The sequence below is a fragment of the Girardinichthys multiradiatus genome, chromosome X (genome assembly GCF_021462225.1).
Source record: "Girardinichthys multiradiatus isolate DD_20200921_A chromosome X, DD_fGirMul_XY1, whole genome shotgun sequence".
Classification (NCBI taxonomy): Eukaryota; Metazoa; Chordata; class Actinopteri; order Cyprinodontiformes; family Goodeidae; genus Girardinichthys; species Girardinichthys multiradiatus.
In genome coordinates, this window is record NC_061817.1 from 31,447,806 (window position 1) to 31,475,333 (window position 27,528).

Genomic DNA, 27,528 nt, shown 5'->3' on the forward strand with positions numbered 1-27,528 from the left:
GAGGCAGGCCGAACTCTAGCGGCCAAACTCTCCTGCAGCTCCTCTCCAGCCGCCGTCCCTGAGTGAAACCCCCTCGGTCAGTTGCTGCTCCCCGGCTTCGCTTCTCCCCCCTCCTCTCCTCTCTTCGTTTGAGTTGTTTTTGTTAGGTCTGTGTTCCTGTGAGCATGCAAAGCAACGAGCAACACCGAAACAAGATTGCTGCGCCAACATGGACGAATGGGCTACTTCTATTTTTTTACAAATGCACTTTATATTTACTCATATTTAGTCTGGGACTGAAGAGGAGCGACACGGGTGAGAAGGAAAAAAAAAAAAAAAAAAACACTCTTGCGTGATTTTTTTAAGGCACAACTCCTCAGTTTGTGAGGACATTTAACCTAAATGCGTGTTATGGATTTTAGTTTGCTCTTCTGATTTTAAAAAGATGATGTTTCGGGATTTTTGTGTTGTGGAAAGCTGCGAGCTAAAAGTCCGAGCAGTGAGTGGAACCAGATGTGGAGACAAATGAGGGGAGCAGGGAAGGGGCTTGATTTCTATATTTTACAGTTTCATTTAAAGAAAAACACCGATTGTTTTTGTTCTGCTTTTGTCCCAGATGGATATTTAGGTTGAACTACTAAAGCCACAGACTGTGAAGTGACGCTTCATTTGACTCCCTGCGGGCAGATGTGACCTTTTTCGGCCTGTCACAGGCTGCAATTAACACCGACAGTCCGATCCGAACAGACACCAGGCCATTCCAGAACCAAAAAGAACCTCGTTAACAGGGTTTATGCTTTGGCTTCATCTGTTCACCTCAAGATCAATTTGAAATTTCTCCAAAAGTTTAAAACTCTTATGGAAGCTAAGTAAATTATCACCGATTTATAGATTTTTTTTTTTTTTTTTTCCAAATGTTATATGATCTAAATATGTTAAATATGATGTATTTTTATTTACTGAATATAAAGCCAGGGATATAACAACTTGACAGTAGAGTTTGTGACCCATTTATGGGGGCTTAGTTTCCTATATGCCTGTGAAAGGATATGCAGATTAGCTGGTTTGTTAAATAAAAGCCTTTCTCTTTGGATTCATCATAAAAATAGTTTCCGTTGAGTGTAACTCTTCGATCTGAGCACAGTTTTCATGGGCTCTTTTGTTTTGTTGTTGGGCTTTGTTGTCTCTTCATCTCACCAAATGCATGTGGAGAAAGGGTATGTCGTAGTATTCGTGACATGCAGGAGGATTTAAGGGGAGTTTTCTTTATTTTAATTGATAGATTTTTAGTATTTTGTTCTTTACCAAGTAGGACTTCAAAAATGTTTATATTTTATTATTCCAGGGAGATTTCTATAATGTTATTTCTTTAGTCAGAAATGTAGCTTTAAGCTGTGATAAATGTCTGTGAATAACTGACAGAAAACGTACGCTCAGTTTATTTATATATCTGGTGTCTAAATCTGACACCCTTTTCCTGAGGTCCCACTTTGTCATGCTTTTTACAAAATCCTTTTGCTCTCCTTCCTCTCATGCTTCTGGGATGAGGTAAAACTTTTTCAACTACCAACAAAATATATTCAGCAGGCGATTTTAAGATTATTTGGTTGCCTTTTTGTCACAGTGACTAGTAATGACGTTTTTTTTTTTTTTTTTTTTATACCAGGCATCTCTTAAGATAAGGTTAGAGAACAAAAACAGTTTGAGAAAAACAAATGACTAATGCTGCTGCTATGATCTGACAGCAGCATTAGGTTGTATTCAATATTCAACATATTAAAGAGTCCATTAAGATTTTTCTTTAAAACCTAATATTCATAACTTAGGCTTGCAGCTGCTTAACCAGCTAGAAGTCTTGCATAATGTCCTCAATAACTGATGAGGTCAAGATTCTGGGATTATGTGCTGCTTTTGGAAAATGTTGCTGGCTGCTCGTAAATGCCGATTTCATCTCCTTTTATTCTTTTGGTAACTTATCAGCGTTGGAAAAGAGGAAAATGGTTGAAGAGGAGGATGAGATAACAGGAGGAGAGCTGTTGTTGCTTCACTTTCACAGGCCTCGGTGACTTCAAGTTAATCTGCAAGAAGCTTCCTCACATCAAACGTCCAGTCGTGTCCTTTCCAGGATGGAATTTAAGCTCCTGCTGGAATTTTCTTCTTGATTTCTCGAACTTCAGCTTCAGGTTGTTGTGCTGTTTGGAGGCTGACCTGTATGCACATCATAATAGGAGACATTCTGTGTGTTGGTTGTGGATCAAGATGAGGGGGATATATTGGAGCATTTGTTTGCTCTTATTAACAATTCATACTTTTAGCTTTTTTTTTTTTTTTTATTAAAATGACTAATACTAAGTGAGATTATAGCAAATTATTTTAGTTGTTAAGGCAACCATTACTTTGTTTTCACAAAACAGAGATGAACTACAACAAATAATTAAGAGCAATGCTGAAACATAGAACTTTACAATTGTGTGCGGGCAAAAGTAAAAAAAATTGTGAAGTTAGCACAAAATTAAGTCTTCATGAGATGTAAAAAATTAGAATATACATATTAACCATACTTGAGTATTTTATGGTCTTAACTGAATAATATGGTTACTAACAGAGATGAGAGGCGTTAATTGTTCTGTTCTCTTCATCACGTTTGTGTATGCCAATAACCTGAAGCTCCTTTGGCTCAAAATAAAAGTATTTCATAAAAGTATTTTTGCTATTTAGCCTTCAAGGGACTCCACAGAAGTAGGTCCTTCTTAATATTTTTCCCTATTGACTCAGTTCTTAATTGTATTGAATTAATGGGATGGCTGGTTTCTTATAAAAAAAAGCGGGTTTGCATTATTAACAGGGGAAGTCCATTGAGTTGATATGTTTTGTGAATAATCGCTATAAATAATCTGAATTAAATACAATTGAACTTTTTTGCTGATTGCCTCGGTATAATAATTTACTTGTTTTTACCTTCCTAGAAAGTTTGTGAGGTGCTTGCGTTACGACCCAGATGAAAGAGATGACCTCTTTCTGGCAGAGCCGAATCATCAGGTTCTTCTGCTCAGCTCTGATAAGAACCGATGCAAACAGGCGTGGGAATTTATTTTGATCCGGCCAATCACATGCAAAGACACACTGGGATCATATACAGATTCCATGTCGTGTCACTGGCTTCCACAAAGAGACAGACGCCCTTTGGTGAGAAAGCGGACGTGCATGGCGTGCAAAGCAACTGCTGCTGTTTGGTGCAATTAAACCGTGTAAGTTTTAGGTGCTTGAATATCATGCCAGACAAGAAAACTATTTGATGTAGCTGAAAGCTATTCATTGGTAAAGATATATAGAAAAACCAATGGGTCCAAAGCCTGTTGCTTCAACTTTTCTGCACTGAGTTGGGTAAATAATCTCAGCAAGGTGACCCAGGTTTCACATCTGAACATGATTAAGAAATTAATTTAATGTCCAGGTGATCTAATTATACTTAATAATCTGGGTTTACTTTATACAATATTTGTTTATATAAAATAATGTGCTAGCTCATAAATTACAGTATATTTTTGCCAAATTGGCAAGAATGGGTGAAGATGAAAGAGAAAAGCACAGAGAAAATTAATTTGTAATATGTAAATTAAAACATGCATAAATAAATACTAATAATGATACATTTAAAAAGTAATAAGAAATTACCTATAAACTCAGTAAAATTTTATTGTTTTTATATTTATCTCCTCATACTTTGATCTTCCTGGGTTGTTTATGGAGGCAAGCTGAAGTAACACCTTTTGTCCCATAATTAATTGTTTTTCATTATAGTGTTGAAGATCAGCAGGCAGAAGCGACCTTACACTATTGTTCAACTTGTCCTCCTTGACATTCAAGTACAGTAAACTCACAAATCACATTGGTTTGTTTATTTCATGCTTTTATTGCCCCAAACACCCCAGAAGTGGCCCCCATTTAAACCATAAGTGCCCTATTTTCATCAAAAAGGGAACATGGATGTTGCACAAGGACGAAGTACCTAACTGTTTTGAATACATCTATACCATTATGTGAAAGTTGGGAACAGATGGTCAGAAGACAGCTAGTGTAGTGGTACAGGCCAGGAGCCTGGAAAGCAGATATTTACAAAATCAAGATATTGTAAATTGAAAATATCCTTCAGAGCAGTGCACAGTTACTGTGAATTTTTTATTTTTATGAAATGATGAATAGACATAGTTAAATATAAGAATGTTTGCAAAATGCTGATTATAAATGGCTCTTTCTTTTCAGTTATTCTCAACTACAGTGCAACTACTGACAGGATTTTTATTATCATCTACGCTGACAGTATTTGCTTCCATTTTCCCAGTTTGACCCAGTTCTGGGTTATGTTGATTTAAAGCAGTACATCCTCTTTTAAATAAGGAAATCAGCTTCTTAAATTAATTGGACTTTTTTTAATCTTTTGACCTCCCTAATAAGTTTGGGATGCTATTTTGCCCTTTAAAGGCAACGACATTTGGTTTGATTTTAGTCTTGCGGGAGGAACACAGTAAACTGGAAGTAAGGAGGTCCCACTTCTCTTTTTTATTAAGCCCTATTTTAAAAGCTTTTTAGGAAAGAATGTAAAGCAAAATTTTAATAGTGAAGACTTTTACCATTATTATAAACTCCCAAAAATGCTGACATCTTTGGTGTTCTTCAAAAATGTTTGGGCCTATTCAGAGTTTCCTGCATTTTACCCACCAGATGTGCAAACACTGACAGTAAGGAGCTAAAACAAAGGGACAAAGAAGAGTGTCAGTCCTCTCTTTCAAATGACAAGGATTCATATGCAAAGCTTGATGATCCATTGCCGCTGTGTACATAAGAACAGAACAAGATGTTATTTGTTCCTTCAGTCATGTTTTTACCCAAAAGCCCAGGAATCGTTCACAAACTCACTTCCGGGGCCTGCCGAGAAGGAATGTCTTCTTCTATATTTCATCTCAACATCAACTTCAGGAGGGAAGAGTTCTGTTTATTTTGGCAGTTTTCTTTTAAACAGCGTTAGTTTATATTTAAAGCTTTATCTGCTTATCAGTCTTGGTTTGTTGATTACCAGTCTCTATCAGTGAAACTCTAAATATGTTGGAGGAAAACGTCTTTGTAATGGTGTCTCCTCCCACTAGAAGGTCAACAAGTTTTCTTCTCAAAACGTTTTTTAAGCCTTTTGTTGGAATGTATCTTCTATAAGGATCAAGCACACCACAGTTTTGCCAAAGATGTTAAAATTACTATGGACTCATGTCAAAGGTTTCAGATTCATCTCACAGATCCTATTGATAAAGAAAAAGACGTTCATCCCCAAAAAACCACCAGCAGTTCCTTTTTCAGCAGTGCAACCCATTAATATTGCTCCCCACTAATAGCAGTGCACAGTATGAACTGGATTATTAACTGATGCTGCAGCTTTTAACACTGTTATGCATTTCGGGTTGTATTGTGTAATTTCACACTGAATTTTAGAAGTTATTTTATGACTTCAGATGTTTCTACTACGTTAGAAGCTACACTTTGACAACTATGACTGAAACTAGTTCAAACCCAGCTGAGCGTACATTATCTGTTGTATCGATCCGGTCCCCGACCTCTTCTTAGCTGTTAACACAAAATTCTGTTTTCATCAGTGTTATTGACTACTGCTGTTGTTTCCCTCTCTCTGTGCACAGCGCCGGTGGAGCCTGATGATTTTGCTTTCTTCCTTGAGGGCACTAATAAGTGCCTCGGGGTGCTGGGTAACTCTCTGAGCCTGACGCCATCCTGTGAGGAACCCTACCAAAGATGGAAGTGGGTGTCTCGGGGCCGCCTGTTCAACCTGGGTGCCTCTTTGTGCCTGGGTTTGAACACGGGAAATGTCACATACAGTTTCCATGATCCTCCAATGGCAGTGTATACATGTGATCGAGAGCCCCCCAGAGTAGAGTGGACCTGGAACTGCGGTGAGGTCCTGGATAAGCTCAACAGCCTCATTCAATCCCAAGCATCCTGGAACGGGTCAGCTATCTCAACTTCAGCCAAATGGAGATTGTATGGTGATGAGCAGGATCTCTGCTCTAAAACGTATCAAGGTAGGCATGACTGCAGTCAGACATGTTTACTTTCACACACCTGTAGTATTTAAGATACATCAATTATAAGAATTTTATTTGAGTTTGTAAATAGACTGAATTTATCTAGGGCTTTTCCAGTCATACGGACCACCCAAAGCACTTTACACTAGAGCCAAATTCACCCAATCACACTCAAAAACACGCACACATTCACACACCGATATGCATATCGGCAGGCAACTTGAGGTTAAGTGCCTTGCCCAAGGGCACTAGGAAGCTGGAATCTAAAGTACAACGTTCGGATTGCAAGATTACTACTTTTCCCACTGAGTCACAGGGTGAGAAATATCTGTATTTATTGTTAGATTTACTAATGAAAATTACAATGAAGAATGAAGCCCACAGCTTTAAACAAAAAACAAAAAAACATAATAAAACACATAATTTCACAAAGGTAATGGTAAAATAAAGAAAGAAAAACAAGCACTATAGCCTATTTAAACTAAATTGCTGTAAAAATTCTTTTTCAAAGTGTTTTATTTTCTTTCTGATTTCAGGATTAAACCGAATAAAATCAAGTTTGATTTCCTTAACAACCTTTACAGTCCAAACACTTCCACAAAAAAAAAAAAACTTGTCTTGAAGTTGAAGTTTTTAATTGTATAATCATTCCACCCTGGATAAATAAAAGTTCATATCAAACTATAAAAGCCAGAATGCAAAATTGAATTCATCCAGATGAGGAGTGTCCTCCAATATAAGTTCTCACCCCAACTATTTAGTGAGAGCTTCTTATTAAGTATTGTGTTGAGGCATGTTCTAGCTTGTGCCTTTATTTCTGCTCATGTTTGTTTGTATGCTTGTTAGCAAGGGTTGCTAAAGGAACTTAAACAAATTGGGTGAACATTTTGATAGAAGTTGATAAATGCAAATCAGTGATTGGTCCGAAGAAAATCTAAAACTTGTAATACCCCTAAATAAAAATCCAGTGCAATAGATTGCCTTTAGAAGTACCACTACTAATTACTAAATAGAGTACATCTGTGTGTGAATTAATCTCAGTATAAATACAGATGTTGTTTGAAGGCCTTAGAAATGTGTTAAAAAACCTCAGTAAACCCAAGGCCTTATAAAGACCAGGGGACACACAAGACAGGTCAGAGAAAAAGTTTAAAACAGACTGGTTAGACAAGGATAGCATTAATCAGAGTAGTAGCCAAGATGCTCTGGAGTTACTCGAGAGGAGCTGCACATCTCCACAACTCAAGTGGGAGAATCTTTAAACTGTTAGTCATGCTCTGGCGTTTATGGAAAAGTGGCAAGAAGAAAGCCATTACTGAAGGCAAGTCAGACCAAGTTTTATTTAAAGTTTGCTACAAGCTATGTGGGGAGCACAGCAAATATGTGGAAGAAGGTGCTATGGGCAGGTGGGCCTGAATCGAACGTGTTCGCTTGTATGAAAAATGCTTTGTGGAGGAAACACACATCAGCCTGAACCCACCCTACCCACAATGAATAATCGTGCTGGTAGCATCATTCTGTGGGGATGCTTTTCTTCAGAGACAGTGAATCAGGTCAGAGTTTCTAAGAAAATTCATGGAACTCAATAAAGGACAATCCTGGAAGGTAGCCTAACAGAAGCTGTAAAAGACTTGAGAGTGGGGTAGATATTCATCTTCTAGCAGGACAACAACCCTAAACATACAGTCATAACAACAATTGAACTGTTTAGATTAAAGCATATTCATGTGTTTAAATGGCCCAGCCAAAGTCAGGACCTAGATCCACCTGAGGGTTTGTGGCAAGACTTTCACGTTTCAGTGTTGTTCACAAACACTCTCCATCCAGTCTGACCGAGCTTCAGCTATTTTGTAAAAAAATATCGGCAAATATTTCAGTCTGTAGATGTTTAAAGCTGGTAGAGACTTATCTCAAATGAGCTGCAACTACAGCTAAAGGGTCTACAGAGGATTCACTTAAAGGGTGACATAATACATATGCATGTGACACCTTTCATATTTTTACATACAAAAAATTGGAAAAGCTCAAGTGCCATGAATATTTTTGCAAGGCACTATGAAACATGCACAACACTGGCACCCGAGGAAATTGAACACAACCGTAAAATTAACTGTCTTACTGAGTCTTTACTGTAAAAGGGAATTTTTTAAAAGATCCAAAATGATCTGGAGGAATTCCTGGTTGTCTGGCTTTGGGTGTGGGCTTCATGACTGGGCCATACCACAAGGCAGAATATATTTGTTTCCTGTTTTTCTCTGGAACGTGTTTCTGTTTCTATAAATCAAGGATAACAGATGCCAGTGCATCTCAAACATTTCCCCAAACACACGCTCAGCCATGCAACGACCCTGTGACCCTGCTCCCTCCTGAATGTTTCCACGTCTGTGCGGCACATAGACTCACTGTTTGTGGACTCCACAGCTGTATCTCATCAAATGGATAAAGGAGAATGCTGCTTTCAGGGGATGTTTGAGGAGAAGATGTGGCCCACTATTAATAGTCTTGTCAGTGTTTGTAAACTCCATCAAATACAGAATGTTTTCCTTGGCCTTAAGCATATTAGTTTGTATATAAAGTTTTCATTTCAGATTAAAACTAACCATTGTGTGTCTTAGCTAAGCCTTTTTTCTTGCTCTCTGTGTCATTCCTGCAAATATTAAATGTTCTTCAGAAATGACTGCAAGCCTCAGTGATGTCTAGTCTGTAGTTAACAGGTTCTGCTTGACTGCAGTTAAAACCAGAACATCTCCCTACTCTTTTCTCATCATCTCTCCTCTCTTTTTGCTTTCATGTGGCCGGATAGCCGTATGCTTTAAGATTTTAGCTTTCAGCCAGCGATCTTAACAAGTTTCTGTGTGAAATAGTCTCACTGCTGCTTTAAAAAAATGCCCCTAGGTTTAGTCATGTCCAGTAAAGGGAGGCAGAGAGAGAAGACAGTGAAAGAGAAAGCTTTTTCTCTGTGGTTTTACAGCTGCTCCACCTTCATTGCCCTGACTTGTTTTGGAAAAAACTCCTCTTCCTCCCTTGCTTCTCATGCTTTACAGTTTATTCATTTTTTGCTGTGTTTTTTAATCTGAATCTAGACAGTAAAACTGCAGCTCTTAGTAGTATTTTGTGATGCTTTTGATTGATGTCTACAGTCTTTCTGTTCTTTTTATAGCTGCTGATCTTTTCATGAAAATAGATGTTTAGTTTTGCAAAAAAACAAAAAAAAGAACAGTGGCGATCACCACTGTTTGACTTCCTGTTTTTCATTGTAAGATCATCCTCTGTGTTTGCCTCTTGAGAAAACAAATGTGTAATTCCAGGTCAGCCCAGCTGAGGATTTGAACTTTAAAAGGCCCACACAAATATCTAAATTCTCTCCTCTGCTTTCTGTCTAGAGATCTACACAATCCAGGGGAATTCTTATGGCCGACCCTGCTACCTTCCCTTCATGTATGAGGGCAAGTGGTTTCACGACTGCACAAGCACTGGGCGAGAAGATGGCCACCTTTGGTGCGCCACCACCTATAACTATGACAGAGACCAACTCTGGGGATTCTGTCCTGTGAAGGGTAAGTCATCACCTGATATGTTCAAAACTAGATTCCTATATTTATAAATGGTAACTTTGCAGAATCTGAACCCGTTGACTATTGTTTCAAACCTTTCTGTCCCTGTCAGGCAGCAGCTGTGAGACATTCTGGGATACTGACCCTGTAACAGACAGATGTTATCAGTTTAACTTCCAAGCTACTCTGTCCTGGAGTGAGGCTCGGATCAGTTGCCAGCAGCAGGGAGCAGACCTGTTAAGCATCAGCAAGCTACATGAACAGACCTACATCAATGGTAGATACGTAGATTATTTTTAAAAGTTTCTAACAGATGCTTTAAATGTGCTGTCGTGCTTTTGTCATGACAGTTTAACTTGCACCAGTTTACAAAAACTGAGGATAGAAACATAACCTAAGGCACTAATGGTGATGTTTTTCTGAAAAGATGTATTTATTTTGATTTGTTCTAGTTTAGTTCAATTAAGTTTATTTAAGAAGCAAGTTGGGGTTACACAAAATTACTTTGGAAAAAATAAATAGAGCCAAATATGGCTAAATTCAATCCCTTTAATACCAGTGCATATAAATAAATTAAGGTATATATTTATCCAATACAGTTTGATTAAAAAGAAGTGGATTGTTTTCACACGTGGACGTTTTTTTGGGTTAGGTTTAGCAGCCATGTTGTCCATTATAATGTTATTATTGATAAATTCAGTTCAAATTAAATTCATAAATACTTTATTAATTCCAAAAGAAATTAACATCCAAAGGGAATTCAGGGTAACTTTGCTGCCTATAACTATTTTTAAAACTACGATATTAATGTAGACTTTATGATAATTGCAACACAGACAAATAGGGCTGCTGACTCCATTCATGTCTGGATGTTACATTGGCCATTCTTCAGGAGGTTTTGTTAGTATTTTACAGCAGGAACTGTTGCCATTTTAATCTCATCTGTAACTATTATAAGCAGTTCTGTACATCCTTCCAAATTCTGCATATATGTTCTCTGAGAATTCTGTTGTTTTGGGGTTATTTGGTGATTTATTTGTCAGCAGAGCATATGATGTTACCTGTTTGATCAACTGGTGACCTTTCCTGTGTGTATTTAGGATCCAACATGATTTTTTTTTTTATTAGTTGTGACTATTTTGTGTTATTTGCCGTACAAATTGCAAATGCATAATTTTGGTTGATTGAAGCTCACATTAGTTAAGAACCTTGTTTCCTTTGTTTATAGGTATTCTGAACGCTTACAGCTCTGCGTTATGGATCGGTCTCAATGACTTGGACCTCAGTGGAGGCTGGCAGTGGTCCGACTCCTCACCAGTCAAATATCTAAACTGGGATCCAGGTCAGACTAGAAAAGCAACCTCAAACTCTTTGTTTTTGTAAATACTCTGCAATCATTTTTTTGTCTATGTTCCTTTCCCACAAAGGCCTACATGCAGACTCGTTTTAGAAATAGCTGAGCTCTCAGTTCAAACATCCATTTGTGAGTTTTACAGAGCAGCCACAGTGAATTGGTGATTTTTGTGTTTTTTAAAGTTTGTCTATTTTACCCAACTTCAGACCAGCCGAGTCACGCAGAGGAGGAGAATTGCGTCGTGGTCAAATCTGAGTCATCGGGACGTTGGCAGAACCGAGATTGTTCTGATGCTCTGCCGTACGCCTGTAAGAAGAGGCCCAACGCCACACTGGATCCCTTCACTACAGGTCCATAAATTAGCTTTCCTAAATAAAACAGATGTGTTCAAATTTGTCTAAAGTCTTTAAATAGACAGATTTATTGGGTTTTCTTCTACAGATTCATGGGCAGATGATCACAAATATGAGTGTGATGTGGGCTGGCAGTCCTTCCAGGCTGGATGCTACAAGCTCTCCTCAGAGAAGAGTGAGTGGAATGCAGCTCAGAGAGCATGCCAGAAGATGGATGCCAACTTGGTCAGCATCCATACTCTACCTGAGCTGGAGTTCATCATTCGCAGCCTTAAGAAAGGTGACTTATTGTAATAGCACTCGACCACTCTTTCTTTTCCTGCACTGTCCTCTTTCATTTGTTGTAAACTTGTGTGTTTCAGCGTTCCTAGTGAAACCTGAAGTTAAGGAGTGTAATAGACATTTTGATTGGTGCATTCCCAGAAATTGATTTTAGCATTTATTGTGCATATGTAAAAGGAAACAGCATCATGCCTGATCAAAAAAGTTTGCCTAATTTATAAGGAAATAAATCCTTACAAGGATACATTTTTTTATTTGTCTGTTTTTTTTCTGTCTTCAGACCTCGACCAGTTGTGGATAGGGCTCCATGACACTGACATGCAAATGGACTTCCAGTGGACCGACCACACGCCCGTTATCTTCACCTTCTGGCACCCGTTTGAACCCAACAACTTCCGCAACACCCAGGAAGATTGCGTCTCCATGTGGGGCCCTGTGAGTAACCTCTGCACCTTCACATAATAGGCTGACATTGACGGACCCATGCAGGGTGAGTGTCGTGAACCAACTGCTGTGTGCAGGACGGCCGTTGGGACGACAGCCCCTGTAATCTGACTCTGCCCTTCATCTGCAAGAAACAAGGAACAAAGAGTGACGGGAAGCCACAAAACCAAGAGTGCAAACAGGTGTTACACTTTTTCTTACATTGTGTTTGGTGCTAGAGTTTATTCGTGTTAAATCACATTAAAACACATTATTTTTTTTGATTTTTGTTTATTAAAGTTATTTTTTAAAAGCCCTGTGGATGGTTAGTTGCCCATCTTGAGGCAAAATTAATATTCTAACCTTCTCCACTGTTCATGCTTCTCAAAGCTTAATCTCTGATAAGATAAAATCCACCTCAGGAATATGATCTGTTTGTTTGACTTTAAAATACCCCAAATATTTATATAATTTCAAACAGAAACAGTTTTTCTAAAACTCATCTCCATCTGTTTGTGGTTTTAAAGCTAATAATTATCACCTCCTGAGAGTTTGAACCTCGCGTAGCTCAAAGTGTTTAGAAATTTCCACCCGTCATAGGGGGTTTAAATAAATGCTAGATCATTGTGATAAAAAGAAATCATTGTCTTTATCCTCAGTGTACCTTTAAGCCTGTTTGGTAGCCTGCTTTTACCAAGTATAGCTTTAAAGTGTTTAAATCGATCCTGAGAATTTGACCCTGTCCCCGAGGAGCGGTTCTGGGCAGTCGATTTCATCTGCTTCCAGAGATTCCAGTTTCCAGCTTCCAATTTATGTGTTTCATATGTAAATAAATAAAGAGAAAGTAGAACATCAACACCACCATACCAAGAACAACATTAAATCATAATTGTGTGTGTGCACTACTTTGCATTTGTGTCAAAATTATTTAGCTAGTCAAGACTTTAGACTTTGCTTTTGGTCAGTATTGCTAACAGATACTATCTTCTTATTTTACAGAGCTTCATATCTACAGTGAGCTTTTTCACATTTTGTCATTTTACAACCACAAAACTTAATGTATATTTTTGGGATTGAATGCAATATACAAAAACAAAGTACGGCATAATAGTGGAGTGGAAGGAAAATTACACATGGTTTTCAAAATCTCTTTAAAAAAGAAATTGTGTTGTGCATTTGTACCCAGTTAGCTTATAAAATAATATACCGAGCTTTAAACAATCTATCATCAAAATAAAAATACCGCAGTACAACTGCAAACCTACCAAGATATGGTCGGCCACATAAACTAACAGGACAGACGGTGAGAGCATTGACCAGAAAAGCAGCCAAGAAGCCCATTTTAACCCTGGAGGAGCTGGAGAGATCCACAGCTCAGGTGGGAAAATCTATCAACATGACAAATATTAGTCATGCACTCCACATATCTGGCCTTTATAGAAGAGTATCAAGAAGAAATCTATTATTGAAAGAAAGCCAAACGAGATCCTGTGTGAAGTTTTACACAAGCCATGTAGGGGACACAGCAAACATGTGGAGGAAGGTGCTCTGGTCAGACGAGACCAAGATTGAACTTCTATGTACAAAATACTTAGTGTGGTGGAAAACCACACAAAAAACATCATGCTGTGGTTCTCAGGCTCTACTTCTAAGTTAAGGGGCAAGACAATCCTGAAGGAAAACCCGTTGGAGGTTGCAAAACACGTTATACTGGGATGAAGGGTCTCCTTCCAGCAGGACAGCAATATTAACATTCAGCCAGAGCTTTAATAGAGATGCTTAGATCGAAACATTCATGTGTTAGAATGGCCCAAAGTCCAGGCCTAAATGCAATTAAGAACTGTGGTAAGACTTGAAAGTTAATGTTTCATTTAATTTCACTGACTTTGAGCTATTTTATAAGGAAAAATGGACAAATATTTCAGTTCCTCTGTGTGCAAAGCTGACAGAGATATTCCCCCAAATGACTTGCAGCTCTAATTGTAGGAAAATATGGTCTTTACAGAGCTTTGACTGAGGTGGGCTGAACCCAAACGAATGTCACACCTTTCAGATTTTTATTTGTGAAATGTTTCCTTCCACTGCACTACTTTGTGTTGGTAAAGCACATAAAATCCCAATAAAATGCATTAAGGTTTGATTGTGAGGTGATAAAATGTAAAACGTTTAAGGAGCTGGCTTACCACTTTTAATCAGGACAATACCTCAAAAAAAGGGGGAGGAGCGGTTTTTGTTTCAGCAGATCTGTCCTCCCAAGCAACTGAGACGTCTGTAGAACCTGGACGTTTTTCCTAATTTGGGTTTGCAAAAAAAACAAATTGGGCAGAATTTATTCTCACAACGTTAAGTTATTTTCATCCAGAGTCTCACCTCATTTTGCCTGCTGGCAGAGCTCTGTGTTTGGACAGGTTCACAGATTTAATGCATGACCTGGCAGGAAAAATTTATGGCAAAAAAATGTTATCTCTGTGTGTCTCTATGTGAGCATTTCATTCTGCAGTGTTATTTACTTGGCTGTAACAGATTTTATTTAAATTTTTTTTTATTGATATCTGTCAGATTTTGCTGTCTGGAGTTTAAACAGCACGCATTTTGCTATTTCGGACTCTTTTGACTTGTTTGAGGAAGGATTTAATTCCCAGTTACATTTTCTCAGGGTTGGAAGTGGCACAGTCCAGCTTGTTACTGGGTCGGAGAAGACTTGTCCACTTTTGATGAGGCCAGAAAATCCTGTGAGGCACAGGAATCCGCTCTTGTTACTATTACAAACAGGTACAGCCGAAGCACAAACATACTTAGATCTACATGGAACTTTACACTGATATAAAGGCTTAATGGCGAATATTTTTTATTTTGTTAAGATTCGAGCAGGCATTCGCCAACAGCCTGGTGTTTGGCCGTTCTGGAGAGTCATTTTGGATCGGGCTCAATGATCAGGTTACTCACGGGTCTTTTCGCTGGCTGAGTGGAGATGAAGTGTCCTACACCCACTGGAATCGAGACCAGCCGGGTAAATCTCACAAGTTCGCTCTGATAAAATTGCTATAAAATTTATTAAAAAGGTCAGATAATCTTTTCTGATCTGCTGATCTAGAAAATTACAAGTTCCACTTCAAAAATAATCATTCTCACACAAATTGCATAGTACCCATTGCTCTGCCTGAAAAATCTGAATTTTAATGATATATGTTGTTTTCTTCTCTTAATACTATCCCAATGACACATATTTGCATAATATTTACCAACTGTCTTCTCTGAAAGAGGAGAAAGAGTCTAAGCTAGCTCTAAGAATCAACCCTCATCAGCAAATCCTATTCAGCTCCACCAAGAATCCATGCAGGTAGAGACTGGACTTTCCATGTGGCCAATCAGAGGCAAAGACAGGCAACGATCCCACGGAAAAAAGGAGCAGGATCAGATGCTCCAAAGACAGCAAGTTGTGCAGGCCAATTACTCAGACGAAAAAAAAAAACAGGGATGTAAATGTAATCATATTTGGAAAAAATGAAGAAATAATGTTGTAGCTTTTGCCTTTTTAGATTCAATTTGTTTGTTGTGTTTCTGTGTTTAGCTGTGGATTTAAAGGTTCAGTTCAAACTGTATGACCTCTTGCTGTATATTGGGAACAAAAAACTTAAAAATAAGGCTTAAGAATAAGCCTTATTTTGTTGCCTTATTATAAGAATAAAAACTTGCTCAACAACACACAAACCATTCATAATTGCTAAATTACGCCGAGTGATCAAGAGTCATTAAGATTTCCATCGGGTGTTTTGGACAAAAAAGTCAAAAATAAATTTTTTTAACATCTTTTAACATTGAACAATCTAGACATATGTTATCGGACTCTTACTAGATTCGCAAAAAATACCAACCTACTGTGGGCTTTTTAATGCCAGTCAGCCAAAAGATTCACCTGCAAGACAAATGTTGTATTTTACAAAGGTTTTACAAGCCTCCACAGGGTGATCTGATACATATTAGGGCTGCACTAAATTAAATTAAACATTACAATCACAAAGAACTGCATTCATTGCAATAAATATTAGCTAATTTGATCTATATTGTCTAAACTTTTCCTTGCATTTATATGTGACTGCAATAATACCCAAAACAGAACAACATCTAGTCCGTGTTCTTAAGTATTTGTTTATTTGCTGCGAATCATATCAATGTAACGTTCATCAGCATTATTGCATGTTTTCTTGTCACGTTGCTTTACATCGACACTACCAGTCAAACGTTTTAGATACATATTCTCACTTGAAGGGTCTTTTATTTTCATAACTAGTTACGTTGTAGATTTTCACTAAAGGCATCAAAACTGTGAATGAACACACATGGAATAATATAGTAAACACGGTGGCGCAGTTGGTAGCACTGTTGCCTTGCAGCAAGAAGGTCCTGGGTTCGATTCCCAGCCTGGGGTCTTTCTGCATGGAGTTTGCATGTTCTCCCCGTGCATGTGTGGGTTCTCACCGGGTACTCCGGCTTCCTCCCACAGTCCAAAGACATGCATGTTAGGTTAATTGGTCTCTCTAAATTGACCTTAGGTGTATGAATGACTGTGTGCATGGTTGTTTGTGTGTCGCCCTGCGATGGACTGGCGACCTGTCCTGGGTGTACTCTGCCTCTCGCCCATAGACTGCTGGAGATAGGCACCAGCTCCTCTGCGACCCACTATGGAATAAGCGATAGAAAATGACTGACTGACTGACAAAAAAGTGTGAAATAACTCTAAACATTTTTATATTTTAGATTCTCCAAAATAGCCACCCTTTGCTCTGATTACTGCTTTGCTCTCTTAGCATTCTCTCCATTTTGTTCTAATTTCTGTTTACATTTTCTCTTTTGTTTCACTTGCTTCCACATCTATTTTCTCTTTTCTCCTTTCTCTGAATGTTTTTCATTGATTCGTTTTCTTACTCAAGGGAATTTTTAAAGTTTAGTCTAATCGACTTCCTGGGGTTTTCACGTCACTAAAACCTAAGGTTCATTTTTGACTATGAACCAGTTTTGGATTTATTTAGCAAAAAAGCAATGTAACGGCACACATAGAGTCATGATATCCCTTAATATACCCTCAACAGAGGAGTACTCACTGTGCTGTAATGGAAGTTTGATTCATAATAGACATAATTTCACAACAAAACCTGAAGATGTGGTCATAAAACAGGGCTGGTCGAACCGTCTGGCTTCAGAGTAGCTGATCGATTCAGCGATATAAGAACTCTATGAAATTCTCGTATATTACAGTCGTAGTACTTCTGTTGAAAAAAGGGGAATGTTTGAAAACCTCTGTAAACAATTTACAAATATTTTCATTTAATTTTTAACGTTTTGAAGCGTAACTTGTATTTATATGGTCTAACTGACACAGTCAAGTCCTCATACTCTTTTTGTCAGCAGATATCTTTACATATGTGTGAGAGAGCAGGTTAACTATGTATAATGCTTGTCAACTATGAATGAGCATGTTATTTCTTTCTTTTCATATTAAAAATGAGAGCAGTAGAGTGTGCACAGACTATTCTACTTGTGCTTTGTGCATTTTGAGAACAGATCAAACACTTTTCCACTCGTGGGAAAAGAGAAATCACATTTTCCACGTATAAACCCCCTCGCCCTCTTTTTGACTTAGCGAACATCCACGGTGGCTGTGTTGCTATGGCAACAGGCTCCGCGACCGGTCTGTGGGAGGTGAAGGAGTGTGCCTCGGCAAAGGCGAAGTTCATCTGTCGCCAGAACCAGGACACATCTCTGAGCCCTGAACCTCCTGCCCCACAGCCCACCCCGAGCCTCAGCGGTGCTTGTCCCAATGGCTGGAAGAGCAGCAGCAACCTGCGCTACTGTTACAAGGTTCATTCTGCACATTCTTACAACTTCAGCACGAAGTACTAACACCTTACTGTAAGTTGGAGAAACAGGTTCTGTTGTATTTGTAAATGGACTGACCTCAGGCTTGTGTGCAGGTCTTTCACTCCTCCTACTTGGAGCAGAAGCAGAAGTGGCTGGATGCTCACCTGTTCTGCCGGAAATACGGAGCCAACCTGCTGAGCATCAGCAGCCCTGATGAGGAGCAGTTTGTCCTTCAGGTCCTCCACGAGACATTTGGGTGGGTATGGACTGTGAGGGTGTCAAAAACACTAAATGTTGAAATCGGATCAAAAGGGGCTTATGTAACACAGTTATTACAGCTTTTTTGTTTTGTTACAGCAGCGTCCACAATAATTGGCACCTTTGGTAAAGATGTGTACAAAGTCTTAAAGTGATTTCATCCTGCGCTCCACTTGCATAATCTCACACTAAATATTTTTGAAAAAAACCCACTGGCACTACTATTATTGACACCTCTGCCATATCCAATAAAATATCACAAAATTATCTTTTTATGAAGATGAAATAGAGTTCCATTTCTTATAGCCATTTTACAAAATGGGAAAGAAAAGAGAACATGTCAGTCAGAAGCTCAAGAACTGCAGCCGAGTGTCCGTATAAACCATTAAAGGTTTTGTGTAGCCAGTCCGTTGTTTCGGAGACATTCCAGGAGAAACGTAACATGTGGAGTTTTTTAAAGTCTACTGGGGCTTTAACTTGAACCATGTGATTTGGCCAGATCAGACTCAAACTGACTATGAAAATGTGATAAATCACCCCATGTCTACTGTTAAGTGCAGTGGAGTATCTGTGATGATGTGAGCCTGTTTCTCTTCCAAAGCCCCTATGGAAACTTGTTAGAGTGCATGACATAAACTCTATGAACTATCAGGATGTTTTTAAAAAACCTGGAGGCTTCTGCCAGCAAACTTTAAAATGGGTCACCATTGGGTCTTTCAGCACGTAATGATCCAGAATATGTGAAAATCAATATACAAATTGCTTCCCAGACACTAAGTCAACATTCTTCCATAAACATCTTATCCCATATCCTATAGAGATTTGTTGTGTGAGATTATGTTGTTGCAAGAATATGGATTTATTTTATGGTTTTTTAGAAATGTTTACCTGGGATGTTATTCTCTGCGCAGGAGACGGTATCTGCTGTTATCTACACATCTACTTTCAGTATAATGATGATATTAATACCCACAGAGAGTCAGAGGAGCATGAGCAGCACTGGTTTTGGATCGGTCTGAACCGCAGGAATCCCATGGATAACGGCAGTTGGAAGTGGAGCGATGGACTGCCTGTGGGTGCAAACAAGATCCAAACATCCATCATTTCCAGAAACAAACTGACATGAATGACTGAAAGACACGTTCTTTACTCATATCTCAGCTAACATACCGGAACTTTGGCCGCTACTACTACAACATCCGGCAGTGTGCTGCAGCAGATTTGGGCACTATGACCTGGCTGGCCATGCACTGTGACTCCGAGTTAGACTGGATCTGCAAGATTCCCAGAGGTATAAAATCACTAGACCTTCCATTAATGTTAAGCCCCTCTACATTATGCTCATATACAAATTCATCATTTTAGATGTAGGTATTCTGTACTGGTGCACAGTAAGCTTTCTCCCACACACCTTAAGGTTTTGGGTCAATACTGACTTCAATTTGGACCTACTGATGATTTCATCCATCCCAAAAAGTCTAGATCCGTCTCAGGAAAAGTAATCCCAGAGTATGATGCTGCCACCACCACATTTCCCTGTGGACTTGGTGTTGTTTTTCCTCATGTGCTCTGTTATTTTTTGGGCCAAACTTAGATTTGAGAATTGTGGACCTAAAGTCCCAACTTTGGCTTTTTTGGACCATAGCACCCCTTTCCACTAGGATTTGGGAGATTTAAGCCAGTCCTAGATGCTGTTCTTGAAAAATAATCTTTTGACCCTGCTCCTTAGTTCAGAACCATTGAGAATAAAGAGAATGCTGTCACATGTAGAACAGAACCAGTACTATACAGAAATAGTTTTAGTAAAACCTTTAATTCATATCTATATGACTGTCTTTTCTGTACAAACATAACGCTGTGGATTTTCTTTGTATTCTTTTTCTGTCTGACAACTTTGTAAAATCAGAAAATCTTGATCTTCTTTAACCTCTTTGAAAATGTGACTTTAGCTGAAGGATGCAAATGAACAAATGTCAGGAAATTCCAACCAGGAGAGCTGAACTTTATTTCAGGTTCATCTGTTATTGGTTGGAGGTGGGATCTTAAACATGGAATGGCTGAACTGAATCCAGAGTGGTTTCAACAAATCATTACAATAATGGTGTACACACTTATTTAATCAGTTTATTGCATATTTGTTTATTTTAATATGAGTGGTACAGCATATATATTTTACATTAAAGGCAGAAACATTTGTGATGTTTCTCTTTTTCTGTGTGTTTTTAGGAAGTGCGGAGATGGTACCAGAAGTAACAGAAGGTCTGTTTTAATTTCATTTTGGTTAAAATTTTTCTTTTAATGCACTGAAATTAGATCATTGAATGCGTCACACGTGTCTTCTCCTATTTTTTATCAATCAGGGCCCACATCTCCAGAGTGGATCACCTTCCAGGAGGCTGAGTATAAGTTTTTCGACCATCGCACCACTTGGGAGCAGGCCCAGAGGATCTGCTCCTGGTTTGATTCTTCACTCACCTCGATCCACTCAGCTGAGGAGCAGGCTTTTCTGGCCAACACTTTAAGCAAGGTGCTGCAGTCTTTTTCAAAATTTCCCGTTATTTGGAGGAAACCATTTATTAAGCGCTGACAGATTAAATTTGAATTCATGATTGTGTTAGTTTTTCCGTTTTGAACATTTTTCTTCGATCTCACCGTAGATGGTAAAGTCAGGGGGGGACAGCTGGTGGCTCGGGCTTCACACCTATGAAAATGACGGGCGTTTTCGCTGGTCCGATCACTCTGTGCTCAATTACGTTTCATGGGGGCTCGGCAGGCCACAAGCGGTCAGCCGCGATCGCAAGTGTATCCACATGTTAGCGAGCAAAGGTAATATCAAATATCAAAGGTAATGCCAAAAATGAATCCAATCAGAAACAAACCAAACAGATGTTCACCAGGTGAGCTTGTGTTTCTGTCACATGTAAATAGGAGACTGGGCGGATCAGAAGTGTCACTCTGACCTGCCGTACATCTGTAAGAGGGTGAACGTGACAGGGACTATCCCTCCGACGCCATCAACTCCTCACCCACCTTCAGGCTGTACTAATGGGTGGTCATCTTTTCAGCATAAGGTGCATCTGGAGGTCTTGGATTTCAAGATAATTTATGTATTATATCAAACTTGGCGCCCAAGCCTTAATTGAGCCATTTTTTAAATGAAATGTCATCTACCGTGTCTGTAGTGTTTGAAAGTATTTGAGTCACCTCGGGTCACATGGTCTGCAGCCAAGCTGAAATGTGAAAGCCAGCGAGGCATGCTGGCTCTGGTATCCAATCATTTAGATCAAGGTAATTATAGGAGGCTTCAGCCAACATAAAGGTACAATCAGCAATGTGAAGCAGATGTGATACAGCTGATTCTTTCCTTCACAGCTTTTATCACCACCCTGTTAAAGAACGTCAGCACTGACCTCTGGGTGGGTCTGACCTCAGACTCCAAGGGCCACTTCAAGTGGACCAAAACTGCCCTGCTCAGTTACACCAACTGGGCACCAGGAGAGCCAATCGACAACAGTGGACCACATCACAACAAGACACCGGTATTCCCAGTGCTCTTTATTACTTTTATGCCTCTTTCTCTGGTTTGTTGCTGTTCTGATTGTTTCGCTGCTGCCTCAGGGAAACTGTGCGGTGATGATTCACGGCAACCCGGAGAGGAAAACTGGGATGTGGGCCTCCCGAGCCTGTGAGATGGAGAACAATGGCTTCATCTGTCAAAAGCAGCCAGGTACGATGATCAGTAATAAACAGAACAATGGTGTGCAATAGATAAGCAAGCAAACGGTGCATAATCATTACATTTGACTTTAGATCGGGGCCTGCCTCCTGCTCCGATCCTCATTCCTGCCTCCCTGTCAAAGCCGGTGGAGCTAGGAGGAGTGACCTATCGGGTTGTGCAGAAGCGGCTTGACTGGACTGGTGCTCTGTACCTCTGTGAATCTTTGAACGGGACCCTTGCAGTAGTGAAGGATCCCTACCAGCAGGCCTATCTGATGCTGCTTATCAACAGCTTGCGCCAGCCAGCCTGGATTTCTCTCTATAACTATGGCGTAAGCCCACAAACTGACCATCCTCTCATTATCAATGAGTTCATTTTTCTTTCAGTCTGAGCGTATCTAGCAAATGCATTTGCTTTGTCGTATATGTTCAGGGACGAAGCTTTACGTGGCTAGGTGATGAAGAGGTGAAATACTCAAACTGGAAAGACGGAGAGCCCAATCAGATGGCTGGATGTGGTCACATGATCACTACAGGAGAGTGGACTATGACTCCCTGTGATGCTAAACTGGAGGCTGCTATATGTCAAATAAGTGGTATGTATCTAAATACCAAAAGGGGGTAAACTGAATGTTCATAAGCTCAGCGGATCCTGTGTAGAACGAGGATCATATATCAAGCTGCGTAAAAATATTTTTATATTTTGCTTTCAAGGAACCAGACTTCTGTCGTATTTGGTCTTCACAGATATTTCTTTTGGAGCTAAGGATCTTTCAAGGATTTTTCTTTGTACTCTCGGTGCATTTTCCCTCATTTTCAGTCCTGTCTGTTATGTTTGCATTAAACACTAGAGACAAGACCCATTTTTAGGAACTTGATGCCAGCAAACTGAAAACCTTTACACCATTAAGCTTCCACTAGACATTCACTCTTAGCCCAGACCTCTTTTTCTCCTGCCTCTTACTGTCAAACAGCAACATCTCTAATGTGATGGAGTAAGAACAATAGCAATCTTTGACCACTTCTCTTTGAACAACCGCTTTCGATCATCCTGGGTCTTTGCTCCTCTCCTCAGCTCACCCTACACGTTTTCTATAGGACTCAGGTCTGGAGTCTGAAGACGTTTGATTTTGTCTGATTAACTCTTCCTGTGTTGATTTGGCCATATGTATTGGATCACTATGCTGCAGAAACACCTACTGATTACCCATTTTTGGTTTCCAGCAAAGGCTGCCATATTTTTATCTTAAATCTAGTACTGTACCTAACACAGAATATGAGCTTTTTCACATATTTGTTCTTTGTATGTAAGTATGGAAGAGTTTAAAACATTTGCGCAGTTTGCTGTATGTTCACTTCAGCTGTTGTTATCCTTACAGATGAGCCTGTGAGCCATCAGTGGATCTACCCCGGACTGTGCCCCCACTCTATTGGAGAGTGGGCCTGGGTCCCCTTCAGGAACCACTGCTACGCCTTTAACCTGCAGCTTCTTAAGCTGCAACAGGATGCACTCACATCCTGCAAAAAAAGTGAGAAAGCACCTAAGCAGCAGATCCAAACCAACACTACTTTCCCACACCGCTCATATAACTTTGCACCTCTGACCTTCTCTGCAGCAAACATAATTAACATAACACGTCAATATGCTTCTAGATTTAGCACTCTTTTACTAACCACATAACACAGTTGTTCAATTTGGTTGTGTTCCAACTCTGTCTGTGTTATTCTTTTTCCATTAGTGGGAGCAGAACTACTCTCCATCCTGGATGAGGCAGAGAACAGCTTTATATGGGAGCATATCCAGAGTTATGCAGAACAGGCGCATGGAGCTTGGCTGGGCATCAGCGTAAAAGGTCCAGTAGTACTACCTCTGAGAGTCTCAACTCCCTCCTGCACAGAACTTTTTAACCATTCTATTTTTAAAACTACAGGTTTATTCATTTCCCTTTAATCAATTATTTTCAGATAATTTTTTATTGAATAGGTTTTAGCCACAGTTTAAGTTGATCATTTAATATTTCATTAAGGAATCCTGATGAGCAGTTTTTGTTATGTAATGATAAAGCAAGGTGACTTATCCTGTAAAGCTTAATTAATTTAAAATGTGTTATGTGTGCAAATTGGGCAAAGCGGCGTGAAATATGCTTAGCTTGTTTAATGAGGAGATTAAATCCAATAAAACTACACAGCTGAGGCCCAACACAGTATGAGAGGTTGGTTTTTTTCCAAGCTTCTCTCATCACGCTTTGTGCTCCTGTCACAGAGAGGCGCCTTGTGTGGAACGAAGACACAGAGATGCCGTTCACCAACTGGGAAGCACGCAATGTCGCATTCTCAGTGCTTTCGATCAATTCCTGCTTTTGGATCCAGAGCAACAGCGGTCGGTGGAAACCCGGCTCCTGCAGAAATCTTACGCATGGGGTGATCTGCAAACGGCCTCGCAGTATGTACACACAAGGAACTCTAGTCAGACAGTGCATGCAAAAGTATTCATAACCCTCAGGCTTTTTCACATTAGTGAACTTACAACCACAAACGTCATTTTATGTTATTCTGATTTTATTTGAATTACCAACACAAAATAGTGTTGTAAAGTTGAAGAAAAAAAATTTAATCTAACCTTTTAGTAATGCAAATATCTGAAAAGTGTAGCATGTATTCATATTTACACTGAATCAATGCTTTGAAGGTGCCACTTTTGCTGCAATAACAGGTGCAAGTGCTTGCACATCTAGAGACGTGCGTTTCTGCCTTTTTATCTGAATAATAGCTCAAGTCAGTCGGATTGGATTGGAGTATCTCTGAACAGGAGTTAAGTCTTGCTACAGATTCCTAGTTGGATTTAAGTCTGGACTTTGACTGAGCCATCCTAACATATGAATATGCCTTTATCCAAAGCATTGCATTTCAGCTTTGACTGTATGTTTGGGGTTGTTGTGCTGCTGGACAGTGAACCTTCGCCAAAGTCTCACATGTTCTGCAGCCTCTAAGAGATTTTCCCTTCCAAATATCTTTGACCTGGTTTATTGTCCCTGGTTATGAAAGGGATTCCCACAGCATGATGCTGCCTTTACCTGGTTTCACTATGGGGATTATGTGTTCAGGGTAATGTGCAGTGATAGTTTGCTGTTACACACAGCATTTTTCATGTAGGCCAGACAGTTTAATTTCTGGTCTCTTCTAACCACAGCACCTTCTTCAACATGTCTGCTGTGTCCCTACATGGCTTGTGGCAAACTTCAAGCAGGACCTCTTATGACTTTATTTCATCAATGGCTTCCATCTTGCCACTCTTCGTTTATGGAGGCTCAGATTTGTTTCCGAAGCTAGTTGGTTGCACTTGATTTTTTTTTTAGCAGAATCAGAATAAAGGGGTCTAAATACAAATGCACACTGCACTTCAGATTTTTATTTGTAAAATGTTTTTTTAAAAACTAGGAGCTTATCGATTATTTTCTTTTTCATTTCAGGTGCTGAAACATCCTCCGCAACATGTAAGTCACTTTTTATTCATCCATTTTTTGATTTCTTTTCCGCATGCTCCGTACTAACCGTTCTGTCATTTTTCCCAGTGGATGTTGACCACCTGCCCACTCTGATTGTCGTCATTGTGACGGCTTTGGTGCTGGTTCTGCTGATAGCCACTGTCATCTACCTGTACCGGCGGCGAACTGCAGGGTCGCATGGTTCATTTGAGGGGGCTCGGTACAGCCGCACCAACTCGGGCCACGGCGAGCAGGCCGAGAAGAACATCTTGGTGTCCGACATGGAGCTGAACGAGCAGCCGGAGTAGCTCTGCACCAACCCTGGACCAAACCCGATCTTGAACCGGAGAGACTTAGATTCTGATACACTTTTTCTTACTTTTTTAAACCAAAGCGTTTTTTTGTTGCTGAATAGCTGTGTAGAGCACAGCAGATGTTTCTATTTTTAATTGAATCTCCAGTTTTGAAAAAAAAAGTACTAGTCAGATACATCCATCTGCTTCTTCCAAAACGCATAAGCAGGATACAATTGATCTACTGTGAACAGTTTAATTGCAGCTGAGAAATATTCAGCACAAAACCAGTCTTATGAAATTACCTCTTGCCTGTTTCCAAAATCAGTTTTAGCATACAGAGTTCTCCTGGCTTGCTCCCATTCTGACTGAAAGACTAAAATCCACTTTGTTTTCATTGTCTGTTGCCACATATTTTCCTTAAGGACCACATTCCTCTGTAAGATTCCTCGTGTTGTCATGTCAGTATTAACCCAAACTTGAACGCATTTTTTGTTTGTTTCGTTTGATTTATGGTTATCTGTGCAGCTGTAGAGAAGCATAAGGCATGATGCATGTGGGTGGTATTCATGAGCCTGCCTCTTCTCCGATCTGACACGTCAGCAAGGGCTGTCAGGCTAGCGGCGGAGGAGGAAGAAAGAAGTCCAGATGTGAACGTGTTAAAAGTGTAAAAGGGACTGCTGAGCTCAAACTGTCTGTGAGGACGAACACTATAATTGTGCACATAAGTAGGAGTTTGCATTGAAAGCTGGTCTTCAAATGGACTACATTGTCTTTTTTTAGTGCAGCCAGACCCAGGGGGGTTGTTTTGATGCACGATCAGATTTTGGAGCCACCAAATCCATATTGTTGTGGTTTTGCCTTTAGTCTTAATCACAGGCGAGCAGTTTCATCTCTATGATTCCTAACTTTTGTTTGTCTTGGCTGTTTGTGCCACCATCTGGAGCTGATTCAGCAGTTTTCGAGCACAGTCATTGTGTCTGCACGCATCTTTTTATAGTGGGGTTTGTAATTTGAAAGCTGGATGATGCAACGTGTTTTTAAGACCTCCGGTTCACGTCTATGTATGTTGCATCATCTCAGTTTTTGTCCTGAAGATGCACATTATGTTCTACTTTTCTGCAACAATTGCCAACTCTTAATCTCTTCGACCGCCTGCAAGAGAAAGCATCTTTAATGTTGTAAATACATGTTTCAGTGCCAAAGAGTTTTTAAAGCCAAATTTAGAAACTTGCCATCTCTACTGTGTTTTTGACATCCTCAGATTTCATACATTCTCCTTTAGCCCTTGCCTCTGAGTATGTTTCTCTCCCTCTCTCTCCTTGCAGGAATGCTTTGGAGCCATTTCAGTCTGAGGTTTTTGGTGTTTCACTAAGCTGCTGTGAAAAGCAGGGAGAGAAAAAAACTAGGATTGAGGGGGAAGGGAGGAAGAGAGGTGTGTGTGATGTGCGTATGTGGTCTCCAGCTGTGGTATGTTGAGTCGGCAAGAAGAGCTCAGTGACACGTCTGGAACCAATCAGAGAAGGAGAGCTTAGGGACACGAAGGGTCAGAATGGCCAGTACGGAGGGGGGGACGGGGGCTAAAATAAAAGGGAAAAGCAGGATGGGGGAGAAAAGGGAGTAAATGGAGGAGTGCAAGGAGGAGTCAAGATGTAGGTGGAGAAAAGGAAGAGTTTATCAGAGACAGCTTGTCTTCTGCTGGTGGATTCATGTACAGGTCACAGCAGCTGGGAGGGTTTAATGATGCAATAGTGCACTCGCTTTGCTCCACATTGTCTGTGAAAAAGGTCTGGTCTCCCTGTGGATAAACCCAAAGGACCTGTTGGAATTTCTAAGAATTTCTGTGACATTTTTATAAGAAATTAATAAAGTTTATGTCCTCAGA

At 39.7% G+C, this 27,528-nt stretch overlaps 1 protein-coding gene across 1 annotated transcript; it reads left to right on the forward strand.

Moving 5' to 3' along the window:
• On the forward strand, positions 1–27,528 carry LOC124862788 (C-type mannose receptor 2-like). The gene is made up of 29 exons (XM_047356910.1): positions 1–294; positions 5,664–6,062; positions 9,449–9,622; positions 9,732–9,896; positions 10,848–10,961; positions 11,180–11,323; positions 11,415–11,606; positions 11,889–12,043; positions 12,130–12,234; positions 14,688–14,803; positions 14,893–15,041; positions 17,673–17,890; positions 18,004–18,146; positions 19,124–19,220; positions 19,310–19,439; positions 20,375–20,407; positions 20,509–20,675; positions 20,806–20,974; positions 21,077–21,219; positions 21,331–21,436; positions 21,521–21,687; positions 21,767–21,875; positions 21,959–22,197; positions 22,299–22,461; positions 23,245–23,394; positions 23,605–23,718; positions 24,129–24,308; positions 25,336–25,359; positions 25,438–27,528. Exons 1-29 carry the CDS (start codon positions 165–167, stop codon positions 25,656–25,658), a joined length of 4,416 nt encoding a protein of 1,471 aa, XP_047212866.1. The 5' UTR covers positions 1–164; the 3' UTR covers positions 25,659–27,528.